Source organism: Sceloporus occidentalis, unplaced genomic scaffold (genome assembly GCF_023333645.1).
Source record: "Sceloporus occidentalis isolate IW3139 unplaced genomic scaffold, rSceOcc1.0.p SCAF_4, whole genome shotgun sequence".
NCBI classification, from domain to species: Eukaryota; Metazoa; Chordata; class Lepidosauria; order Squamata; family Phrynosomatidae; genus Sceloporus; species Sceloporus occidentalis.
The window spans coordinates 110889937-110902953 of record NW_028316984.1 but is presented as its reverse complement, the minus strand read 5'-3'; the positions used below and the strand labels follow the sequence as shown (position 1 = coordinate 110902953).

Sequence of the window (13017 nt, the reverse complement as noted above, 5' to 3'; positions counted from 1 at the left end):
TATTTTATAGTACACTTTTAACAACTCCACTTCATTAATCATTTGTTGCCAGTTAAATATTAATGCTGCATTTAATTAGAAGAAACAGTTAAGAAAAACAAATTAGAGTTTGCACCTTTGCCACACGTCTTGCATTCATATAATCTCTACTGCGATCTTCAATCATTTTCTTAGCTAAATGGATATTGATTCCCTGGGAAAAGAAAATAAACATTTAAGCTCTGAAATCCTATGTACTTGGGAGTAATGAACTCAGTGAGACTTACATATGAGTAAATATGCACAGGACTGTTATTCCCTCCTTCTCTCCAAATACAAGAGACTTCTTTTATTTAATAATGTCTCATTTAGGAATAAAAGCTCTCTAATCACCTTTGTGCCCCAAAGCCTCACTTTAGAGGTGAACAGCAGATTAAGGCAAAGTAAAAACTACCTCATTTTTCTGTAGAGACAAAAATAGAACTGGACACCAGTTAAATTAAGTATGGCTTTTCTTGCAGTTTACCATACTGCAATTTCCTCAAAGTCTATCTCTTCCTGTCCAGAGTGGGAAAGCACCCATCATTTGGATTACTGCCCTGCATAGAGGGAGAGGAGCTGTTTTACTAGCAGTCCATCCTCTGTTCTGACACACAGTGGCAGGGAAGGATTCAATCAGACCCTAAGCTTCCAGCCAGTGTAAGGAATCTCTTTGCTCCTCCAATGGGAGACAGCTTTTCTCACTATGCAAGGAATATCATCAAATGAAGAATGGCAGGCTGGCCAGCAAGTATTGGAGTAATCATTTGAGTACTGGACTAGAACTTGGAGCTTCCAGGTTCTTGTTTCTACTGAGCCATGCAAGCCCCTGGGTGATTTGGGGCCAGCCACTCCCCTACAGTCTGTCTTTCCCGAGATAAAGTGGGGAGGACAACCATGTAAGCTGTCTTGATCTCATTAGAGGAAAGGCAGCATATAAATGTAATTATCAAACAAAAAATAAAAAGGGCAATGGGAATGTACCTAGAAATAGTGCAAAGAAAAGTTGTATGAAAATAATTTTGAAAGGAATATTTCTAATTGCTCAATCCCCTCAATGCTTATAGGAAAATTTGTTCTCTTGTCTTGATCCTTTTCTCCCCCCCTCCCCGCCCCCCCAAATTCCAAGCAATTTTGTTTTCAATTGTAGGAGAAAAGCAGGCTTGCAGAAAATGTATTCACCAGGTCACAGAAGAGAGGCCTCACTATTACAAATGCAGGAAAAGAGTTGTATCACACAACAATCTGTCACCTAAATCAAGCTGGAATGCCATGCATCCTTTTAGTTACCTCTTCATACTTGTTATAATCTCGCCAGAGTTGCTCAATATTAATCATTGGGTTCACGCAGCCCCGCTGATAAACCCTACGAACGGCAGTTATCCTCTGGTTTTCTGCATAGGATCCTACTGCTTCACTAAATAGTGAGGTGAGACAGTAACATGTCAGCAATTACAAACTGCAACCTATATACATACCAACACTGCATTAAATAACAGAGAGAAAAAACAAAGTGTACTTACACGCCTTTCAAAAAATTGATGTAATCTACCCAGATCTATATAAAAATATACAGAATGAGAAAAATAAAAGTTTAGTTTGTCAGCAAGGCCTTGCGTGCTCTTTTCTCACAGAAAAGCAGAGCACAAGTTTAAAAAACAAGTACATAAGCACCATAAACATCTATATGAATTTTGGGGAAACATACCTGGTAAGACATTATTTCCATGCCGATTTTATCCAGAGCAAAGTCATATGCTTGGGCCATTTTTTCTCTAAAGAAAACATACATGTGCTATTAAAACCACATGTTAACTTACGGTACTATTAAATTTTAATAGTAACTCTTCTAAACAGCAAACTAGTAATATGCTAGTGAAGACATTAATATTTTTAAAAGTAAACCTCATATTTTGGTGCTGATGATCATGGCCAAGATTGGTGCTTCTTTGTGGTATCTGTGACTCACACAAATGGTTTATCCTGCACCTGTGCAGTGCCTCTTTCAGTGTGTTCTAAAGTGTTTTGGAGGTAGCCCCACACACCTCTGCTAGCCCTATATAAGGGGCTCATGGCAAAACCTGCCAGTTCTTTTTTTGTCCTCAGCTGCAGCTGCCTCATCAGAAATGGAGGATGTCTTCTGAAGATCGATCATCAGCATGGACCTCTAGCCATGCTGGCTCTCAGGGCTTCCTCAGTACTGCTGACTTCTTGCAAGAAGTGTGTTGAATGTGGTGCTAGGATTCTGGGCTGAGATGGGGATTTGAGATGCCTTCAGTGTTTGAGCAAGTCCCATATCATTACTTCAAGTGTGCACTGTGCAGCATACGCAGTGTGGGCCAGATGCAACAGACAGCTTTAAAGCTTTCTGTATGAATATGCTTTGAAACCACAAGAGTCTGTAAACTGTCAGAAGGCTTTGACTTCATTTGAAGTACATTGAATCATACTAACTACTCCCAGGAAATGCTACATTTCATTTTAAATGCAGGGTTTTAGAAGATATGTGGCTTGAGCTGTTCAGAAAAACTGTATGTTTGTGTTAATATTTAGAAATTAAAAACATGTTTATTCATATTATGGCACTATTTATTTATTTATATTTATCCCACCTTTCTTCCAAAGTGAGACCCAAGGTGGCTAACATACATAAAACACAACAGTTAAAATTGTACAATTAAAATGGTAAAAATATAAAAATTACAAATATAAAATTTAAAACATACAAAATTAAAATTAACCATCTAAGACCATCCCTCTCATCCTCCAATAAAACCAAGCCTGCCAGATCTCAAAAGACTATGGTGGCCTTATTCAAAGTTCATGCTAATGACACAGGATTTTACATAACTGGTTGTTATTTGTGTGATTGCATTGTCACAACTTCTACTGTTATTGCTGAGCATGGGATGAAGTCAAATATATATTTTTAAATGAATGAAAGGAAAAATAGTGGCACTACGTTTTCTGCAAGTCACTTTTACTACAATATCAAGTTGCTTTTCTAATTGTCAAGAACTTTAAAACGTAGTTTAGATGTGTGCTATATGTTTCTAAAGAGAGAGAAGCTAGATTACCAGCCTGTAAAAAGGCAGTGTTTTCCAGGGCATCTATGAGTTCCACGACCATGCAAGGAGGTCAAGCTATTCTTCTCATCGCCTCCCTCAAATCTGATTTCTCTGCACTATGAAATATGGAAGCAGAAGAAGCCTCACAAATAGCTTTTGGGGATTGCACCTTCACTGGACTAGCAAATCCACAAACAGGAATTAATTCTTCTAGTACTTTGCGATGATTGCAACTTCAATTAGTCCAGAACATGGCAGCCAGGCTGATTACTGATAAAACCAGAAGCAATCGGATAACATCTATCTGAGATCGCTCCACTGGCCTATTAGTTTCCATTGCAGTACAAGGTGTTGGTTATTACCTTTAAAGCCCTAAATGGCTTGGTCCAACCTATCTGCAGGACTGCCTCCTTCCGTACAATCCACCCCGCACAATTAAGTTCTCTGGAAGGAATCTATTGCAACCTATAAAAACTAGGCTAACCGCAACCACCCAGAGGACCTTCTCGTCAACCACTCCCAGATTATGGAATGGCCTGCCAGAAGAGATCCATCACATGACCAGCCTAGACAGCTTTAAAAAAGCTGTTAAGACAGATCTCTTTTGGCAGGCCTTTCCTGAATAGAAAACCCAGACACCAATTTGAACCCTCTTATGTCTCTGAATTCGCTACAGTTTATTGCCTGATTGCTGATGTTGTTTGATATTGTTTTAATGTAGGATTTAAATTGTTAAGGTTTAATTGATGATTTAAAGGGAGGATGGGATAGGGCATTTGGGATTGTATGTAAGTTTTAACTTGTAAGCTGTCTCGCTTGTCATTGACAGAGAGGCGGGATATAAATAATTTTTTTATTATTTTATTATTATTTATTACGATTGTTTTGAAAGTGCCATTTACCCACTTCCTTCACCAAATATGTATTATAATCAACAGCTTGAAGAAATCAAGAGGCAAATGTTCACAAAGGAAAAGGCCCCTACAAGTGAATGAACATCAATCACCTCAAGACCTTTTTCTGCCTGAAGCAGAGCGCTAATTGTTCTGCCCCTGCTAGTAGGTAAATATGTTGATGTTTACAGCACACAAGCCACTAAGTCATATTGTGTCATAGGCAGTCCTGACACAAGCCATAATTAGCCAGACAGGCAGAGAACATCAGGTACTCCACTTGGTAGCTGTGCTGCTGCACCTACCACAGTTGTATCCTCCCAACGGCACATGCCGTTGGTGTTCCAGCCCACAACCAGTGTCAGAATGCTGAATTCCTTGCTCTTGGTTCCTCAAAATAAAGCATTATGGGTGAAGTGACCACAGAGAGGCAGTTCTCCTGCTGCTTTTCCAAGACTGTTGAATTTTATTAACACCAAACAGATGGTTTTATGATTCTGTGATGGTATCACAAAGGAATGTGAAAGGGGTGTTGGTCTAGAAAAGGATAAAGAGGAAGAGAAGGAGGCAGGTCTACACAGGATCTTGCTATACATTTCAGAGCCTACTCTCTTCTGTCCAACTTCTTCTGGTGCAACTTGAAGCACATAATTTCACTAGACTATATGAGAGGAATGGGCCTGATAGAAGTTACCTAATTCTGTCTTTTCCCTAGAGACTAGAAAAACTGAAGAACAAATAATTACTTACTTATAACTAGGTAGCTTTCCTTTGGTTTCTCGCACATATGAAAGGTAGCATTTCCATAGGTCAATGTGTAAAACTTTCATAAGGCACCTCTGAAACAACTGTTTTCATTAGTGGGAGAGAAAAGAAAGAGGAGTCCATAAACAGACTTCAGGAAACTCTTAAGAGATCCAAACAATAATCATTCCTCTATCTTCATTTAATGAGATACAGGGATCATTTCATGAGTCACAACCCAAATATTCATACATGTAAAGATGTTCTGTCCAGGACAGAAGCCTTGCAACTTGGATGTCTTCTGCTTTATCCAGTAATGTGACTCCTAGTATTACCCAGGTTGCATTTTTCACATCTTAAAGTATAGGTATGATTTTTTTCAGAGTACATATCCCAGGCACCTATTTAAGCACCTGTAATGATTCAAACAAGTGCCTGTAGAAATGGCGGAGGCTGCATCTGCACTGCAGAAATAATGCAGTCTGACACCACTTTAACTGCCATGGCTCAATGCTATGGAATTCTGGGATTCTCTGACAGGGAAGGCTAAACAGCTCACAAAACTACAAATCCCAGAATTCCACTGCATTCCACCATGGCAGTTAAAGTGGCATCAAACTGCCATTATGTCTGCTGTGCAGATGCAGCCAGAAACACTTCAGTCAGTTCAGAACTTCTTCAGAGGATATTCTCTAGGTGCCCTTGCCTGGAGAGGTATAAAGGTTAACTACTGTAAAAAGGACCTTCTCAGTAGCTGCACCCCAAATATTTATTTACTGAAAACTTATAGTTCATCCAACTGAATTCCAGGCCAATGGACAAAACAATTCATACCAATCACTGGAAAGCCCTTCCCCTACCTAGATACCACTCCAGCCCCAAGCAAAGACCATTTTAATTGTTTTTTCTGGACCTTTTAATCTGTTCCTGTCTTACATTGGTTTCACCCAGTTTAGAATGTATATGTACATTGATTTTACCTGGCCTAAATTTGTTTCATTGTATGCATTTCATTTTTGTCTTTATTGTAAACTGCCCCCAAGAACATGGTTATAGGGTGACATGTAATCTCAAATAAATACTGTATTTAATAGTCTCTCCATGTTAGCGCTTCAGGAACTGGGATGCAGTAAGATTCAATTTAATCATTTTCTTTCCAAGAAGTATGTGAGAAGTAACTGCTGAGCAATTCTAGTCAATAAATGATGTACTCAGCTGTTCCACTCTCTGCTGCCATTATTCAGATCTCTGTCTGTACTCTGTAAGTGTAAAAGCCCACAATGAGTTCTCTCTTCACATATTAATTTAGTCATTAGTTTATAGTGGGTGGGCATGGTATTGGGACTGCATTTGGAGCTCTTCAGTTCAATGACTAATGTTAATTAAAAGTCACACAGACAATCCACACATAGGGGCCTTAGTACTCACAAGTGACACCTTCTTATATGTGCTGCTGAAGAGGCAATCCTGATGTACCTCATCTATTACTGAAATACTCACAAGGGGTCACTCCATTAGGTCTCAATCTGACCATAGTGCTACAGTCTTAAAATGATTCGGTTACATAGTTTTGTGGGTTTTTCAGGGTATCCAGTTACAGGTTGAGTCTCCCTTATCTGGAATTCAAAAATTCAAAATCCTCCAAAATTCAAAACTTTTTTCATGGCTGGCTGAGACAGTGACACCTTTGCTTTCTGATGGTTCCATGTACACAAATTGTTTCATGCAAAAAATATTTAAATTCTTATGTATACAATTATTTTCAGGCTGTGTGTCTAAGGTGTACATGAATTTTATGTTAAGACTTGGGTCCCATTTCAAAGATACCTCATTATGCATATGCAAATGTTCCAAAATCCAAAATAAATAAATCCCCAAATCCATAGGGAGACTCAACCTGAACTATACTGGGGTGTATATGAGGCTGTCCTTGAAAAGTATTTGGAATCTTTAACTAGTGCAAAATGTGACTATCACACTTATCTGTTTTAGAGATCATAGATCACTGTTCCTTCAAGAATTGTACTGGCTTCTAATCAGTTTCTCAGCTAAATTTGAGGGGCTGGCTTTGGCCAACAAATCCCAAAATAGCTTAGCACCAGTATATCAGAAAGACCATATCCTCCCATGTGAATGTGCCAGAAATTTGAGATTTTAAGAGAAACTTGTTGCACATTCCATCACCCAGAAAATCTAGGTTGATGGGTGCAGCTCTCCCTGTAGCAGCAGCCTAACTGTGGAACAAGTCAGGCTGGCTCCATCCCTTCTGAGTTTTCAACAGGCAGTTAACTGTGTGGTTTTAGATGGGTTCAATCCTTAAATCTTGGGCTATGGCTGTTTTAACTACAGTTTGCCCTCCACATTTGCGGGATTAGGGGTGCAAGAAATCCTTGAAAGTGGAAAAACAACAAATACAGAGGAAAAGACCAGGACAGAGGAAGAACAGGCACATGCCCTTCCAAACTGCTCCAGTCCTAGGCTTGACTTTTTCTCCTTCCCACTGGGGGGGGGGAGGCCAGGACAGAGGAGGAGCGCACGCACACCCTTTAGGGCCGTGCAGGGGTAGGAAAGAGCATGGTCAAACTCATGAGTAATCAAATTCGTGAATGTTAAATGTGCAAATGTGGTCAACTGTATTAGTAGTTTTAAAACCATTTTTAATGAGTTGTTTTAGTCCGTTTTACAACGTGCTTATTTGTGTATATAACAATTTAAACATTTTTATCTTTTGTATATCACCCTGGGGATCCTAGTTGCAAGGCAATAGGTAAATGGTAGGTAGGCTGGAAAGAAGGAAGATCATGGAATTTAAGATAATATTTGAAAGCAAAGGGGAGTCTTATCATGCTTTCTCTTTTCTGTCTTTTGCCACAAAGTAACAACCACAAGACATTTCCCACTCAATATCCACAGCAACTGCTAGGAAGATAAGTTAACTGTGCATGAATTTGCAACTGCCATCCTCCAATCACTTAATGAAGGGAGAAACACGGCCCACATATTAATTACTTTTCCAAATTTATTTAACATGTAGGCTACACTTTTAAACTCACCTTTTCTACTTTGTCATAGTTTTTTGCTTTTATCTGTAAAACAGAAAAAAACTCAAAACAGTCAGGTCCAAGCATACCAAAGGTAGAAAAATATTCTATATCTAAACTAGATTCAGCATAATGTAATTTAATCATTAACAAAAAAATATTTCGCAAATTCACTTTTCTATATTCACTGAAATAATTAGAACAAATTATCATTATGAGTTAAGACAAAAATAATTTTAATATTTAAAAAACTATTTAGTTTTCAGCCAGCATTGAATGATTTTTAATTATAGAGTTTTTACTGTGTTTATGTATGTTTGGTTATTATGAGTTGAATGCACTGCCTTTACCCAAGCAGTTATTGGTCAATAGACTAAAAGTATGCAAACATGTTTTATGGTACTAAACTCAGTGACTGCCCTTAAGTGATTCTTCATCAAGGTAGATTCTTCTATTGCTACACATTTCTTCCAGTACCAAAAAGCAACATACAGACAGAGTTGGTCATTTTCAGTTTTACCGATCCAGCTGTGAGGCAACAGGCCTAGGTGGCACTTACACATGCAGTACATGAGGTGCCACAGAATCCCTTACAAAATGGATTCCTTGGCATGGAATGGGTTCTCTAACCATACTTATTTTTAATAACAATTATTTTAGGACTAGAGCTTTTCTCTAGTTGCTAGTACTAAGTGGTAACTGCTGAATTCAAGGTGAAAAGTGGGGGTCACAGGCACTCTTCAGATGTGAGCAGATCAAAAACACACAAGGCCTTTGACTGAAGCCCTTCAGGATATCTCTTAGACCAAAAGATGATATTCTAATCTTATAGCTGATAAATGGTCAAGTTACAGTGTGGAAAATATCAGATAAACTCTATGGTCTCTCCTGAAGATAGATCAGATAGACGGTCAAAGTAACAGAACATGCACAAGTTTGTTTTCCCCTTCCTCCTTCCCCAAAAGGTTTTACCAAAAGATGAAAATATACCCTACATGTATCTGTATCACATTATTAAATAAAAGTCCTACAGACTAATAGCAAACTATGATCCTTAGGGAATAATCCTTAGGGAAGCAAGTCTGCAGCACTGTAAAAATATAAATATAGCAGAATGACGACTAGGATGGATGGCTGTCCACTGTCTGTAGGTAGGAAGACTATCTACTGTGGATTGCTGACCATCTATTGTGGGTAGATGGTAAACTAGAAGGGAGAATGGAATGAAGTATTCAGAAAAAGGAATGACAGCTGTCTGATACCATTCTACACTGCAACATGTTGATATAGGTCCCACTTTTGTTGTTGTTGTTTATACAAAAGCAAAATTACTTCTCAAGCAGAGACAAGGAAAAGATTACAGGTTTCAGTCAGCTAGAGATTTGTTCAAGGTGACATCAGTGAGCCTCCCGCTAGTCAAGCATAAGTGAGATATGTTTGCATAAATATAAAGGGAAATTTAACTAAACCTACATCAGATGAAATGGAAATATATAAAAATTTAAATCCCAGGTAACCCTGGGATACATAAGCAAACAATAGTTATGATAATATGAAAAACAAAATCCCAGTGTTGAATGTTCATACTCCAGAAATTTACTTTAAAAAATGGAAATGACTGTGGAGTAGGTAGCTAAGCTTGTTAGTCTCAACATTATATTATTAGCACATAGTCACACGTTTCTAAAATGTTACTACACAGCATCCAAATCAGATTCTCATTTCTTTAGCTCAGATCTTCTACTCTAATCTATTCAGACTCACAAGCTTCCAAAGAAACTTTCCTCTTACAAAACCAGTCTTTAAAAATGATAGGTAGGTAGGTTCAGGAGGAGGCCAAGTGGAATAGATTTTCACCCAATATAAGAGTGGCTTTTGAGGTTATATTTCAATTTAAGAACAGCATGTTGAAGGCTCTGAACTTCTACACTATCCCCAACTCAAACACAGGCTCCATAAGATCCCAATGAGGAAAGTTAGCACATACCCAAGGGGGATGAACAAGTGTAAAGTATCAGGAACTAGTTTAACTTGTTCCTAAACAGTGTAGTAATAACATCCTAGAAACAATAAAATTACCATCATCATCTAGAATAGGAACACTAAAAGCACATTGGAACATTTACATATTCAAGAAGGGTATAGTATCTATCTGTCATAGAACTAAAAAGAGGAAAGTAGCAAAGGTGTCATAAAAAAGGCTGTGGAGGGGAGAAGTAATTTTGAAGATCTCACCACTTGCCTTGTGAATTTTTCCTCCTCCCACAAAAGGCAAATGACTCATGAAGTGTAGGGGTCGTAAGAATATACAAAACTGCCTTATACCAAGTACTCATTGGCAGCAGCTTTCCAGGGTCTCTAACTGTGGTCTTTCCCAGCCATACCTCATAGAGATTAAACCTGGGATCTTTATTTTTATTTATATTCTGCGCTTCTCCCAGAACAGGGACTCAGTATGGTGCAAAGTATGCACTCTAGGCTTAGATATAAGTGAAGAATTATTCTCTGCTATATTAATGCAGCAGGAAAATACTCAGCTGCTTAATGTGATTCAGAGGAGTAGAGGAAGAATAAAAATAAAGGATTCAAAAATTAAGTTGATAAAAGGCCATATGGAACAGGCAGAGATGGTTCTGACCCACATTACTGTTTTTGTGCAAATACTGATTCTTGTCCATGAACACACCTTTCATAAAGGGCTTACAAACACTTAGTAAAGAAAAATTTGTTATTATAAACCATGTCATGCAATGGTTCGCCATTGCCTTCTCTGGTGAAAAACTGATGTTTCCTCTAGAATGCTTTCCACATTCACACAGGGAGGTGTTGAATATGCTGATGAGAAGATGGTAAGAAGAAATCCTGAGATTTCAGTTTAGCAGCAATCTAATGCTCTCTAGGTGTATCAACTTTTTGTTGTTCCCAGCCAATCTAGTGGCTGGGGAGGATGGGAACTGTCATCCCATATAGGAGAAACTTGTTAGGGAAAGCTGGATTAAGGTCTTGTTAACCCATAAGCAAATAAGGATACCAAGGTCTGTGCAGCCAGTGTGGAGCAATTCAGATCACTTCTGCTTTCTCCACTCTGATTTTCTTGAGAACTTTATGTAATACTGGAAGGAAAGGGAACATTCAGCCATTCCACCACTAATACTGTACATTGTGCCCTTCTGTATTGACTCAAAATACCTTTCTACTTTGAAATTCTGAGCAGAGGCAAAAGGTCCACCACAAATTTTCCACAGTTGTTCTGTAAAGTTGTTTAATACTGCCTTGTTCAAACCCCACACTCCTGGTTGAATTTTGTTCCTGCTTAAGTAGTTTGCTGTCAAATTCAAAATTTCTTTGAGATTTACTGCTGTTAGAAAATGCAGCCATGTCTTAGCCGAAGCCAGAATTTTGATAGATTCCTTTAGAAGTTCTTGGGAACTCATTCTCCCTTGGTTGCACAGATACAATTTCACAGTAACATTGTCTGTGCACACCTTTTAAAAATATCTGCTTGAACACTTAAACATTGCTAACTTGACTGTTCTTTTTAATAAATTTATACTGAGTCCTTTATTTAACTCTGTTCATTCTTTCCTGTACCACCTAATCCTGACAATGAGCACCACATCCATAAAAAAACATCTGTTCTTAATATTATCTTGTTTTGTGGAACAAACACAGTACCCCTGTTGAAACTGCCTGGTCTGACCCACCAAAACAAATCTCTCCTCGCTTTTATTGGTATAGGTAGAATGATATACCCTGTTCTTACTATTTGACTCTGAAATGGTTTCATGAAAATTTGCAATGTCCTTGTGTGAAACTTTCCCTACAGGTCTAACTGAATAGTTGATACAAACATTCCTAGCATCCTTGCCAAATGCATTAGATCTACTCAGCTTCATTACGTCCTCCATTAAAGTGTTTCCTTTCTTTGGAAAGGAAGACATGCCTCCTTTGTATATTTATTTCTGCACCCAAGTGAGTTAATATTCTTATAGCCATCAACTGACTTTTTGAGAAATTTATTAGAAACTTGTACATTTGTAAATGTTGTAACAAGAGATTGAGGTTGCATTGTGGCTTCTATCTGTACCTAGGGTTGCCATAACCCGGTGGGAGGCGTGACTCCCCCGCTTTCTAGGGGGTGTTCCCGGTCCCGTCACGCCCTCAGGTGGCTGCCTGGCTCCTGGTCCTGCTGCATCCCTATATTGTGATGAGAGCAACAGCCAGGGCTGGAGCTGGCAGGGGAGGGCTCTGCTGCTCTGCTTTGCCCCTCTTGGCCAGCCCTCCCAAGGAGCAGGCTTAGTCAGGCAGGGCAACAAGGTGCCAGGAGGAGGAGCAGGGCCAGGCAGGTCGGCAGCAGCAGTGGCCCCCGCCCGTCCAGGCAGGCCGCTGGGAGAGGGGAGGAAAGGGCCCTGGCCTCTGGGGCAGCCCGGACTGGGGAAGGAAAGGGCCCTTTCCTGGAACCCCTGCTCCCCAGTCCTCCTCTTCCTCCTGCTCTTGCAAGGAAGGGGCTCTGAAGCGCCAGGAGAGCTGCCTCACTAAAGGGGAGGGGCGCCTCAGGGACCCAGCCGTCGAAGAGGAAAAGCCTCGGCAAGGCTCAGAAGAGGAGGAAGGGGCTGGCACCCGGGAGAGGCAAGAGGGCACCTTCCAGGCCCCTCCTGGGCCCCAGGATTGCCCCCGTCGGACATTGGAAGCCCCCTCCCGAAGGCCCCCAAAACACACACACCTCTCCTTTCTAACCCTCTCTCTGACTCCCTCTCCCCGTTACCCCACTTTAACTGAGCCCTCTCTAACCCCCTTCTATCTACCACCTTCTCTCCATCTAAACCCCCCTCCAACCCCTCTCTATCTACTCCCCCCTCTCTCTAACCCAGTGATCCCCAAACTGTGCTCTTGAAGTAATTTTGGACTTCAGCTCCCAGAATCTCAAACTATTGAGTAACATGTCTGAGGCTTCTGGGAGTTGAAGTCCAAAATCTCTTAAATGACACAGTTTGGGAACCACTGCTCTAACCCCCTTATTTAATAATAATAATAATAGGATTTATTTATATACCACCCAATCACTGGGAATCCGAGCGGTTTGTGAAATTCACAGATAGCCAAACTACACAGGCAGATCAGCTCCTGGCACTGAAGAAGCAGAGCTCTGCTCTGGAGCCACAACGAACTACATTTCCCAGAATTCCATAGCATTGAGCCAGGGCAGTTAAAGTGCTGTCAGACTGGGTTATTTCTGCAGTGTGTGTGTAGTCT

At 39.9% G+C, this 13017-nt stretch overlaps 1 protein-coding gene across 1 annotated transcript in view; it reads right to left on the bottom strand.

The window, feature by feature from the left end:
- CSTF3 (cleavage stimulation factor subunit 3) overlaps window positions 1-13017 on the bottom strand; it is a 79192-nt gene that overhangs the window by 13061 nt on the left and 53114 nt on the right. The window contains exons 4-9 of the mRNA XM_089521254.1: window positions 7777-7809; window positions 4730-4827; window positions 1727-1793; window positions 1542-1576; window positions 1309-1435; window positions 116-193 (exon numbers count right to left, since the gene is read on the bottom strand). Coding sequence (XP_089377380.1) covers window positions 116-193; window positions 1309-1435; window positions 1542-1576; window positions 1727-1793; window positions 4730-4827; window positions 7777-7809 — 438 coding nt within the window. The remainder of the gene's footprint in view (window positions 1-115; window positions 194-1308; window positions 1436-1541; window positions 1577-1726; window positions 1794-4729; window positions 4828-7776; window positions 7810-13017) is intronic.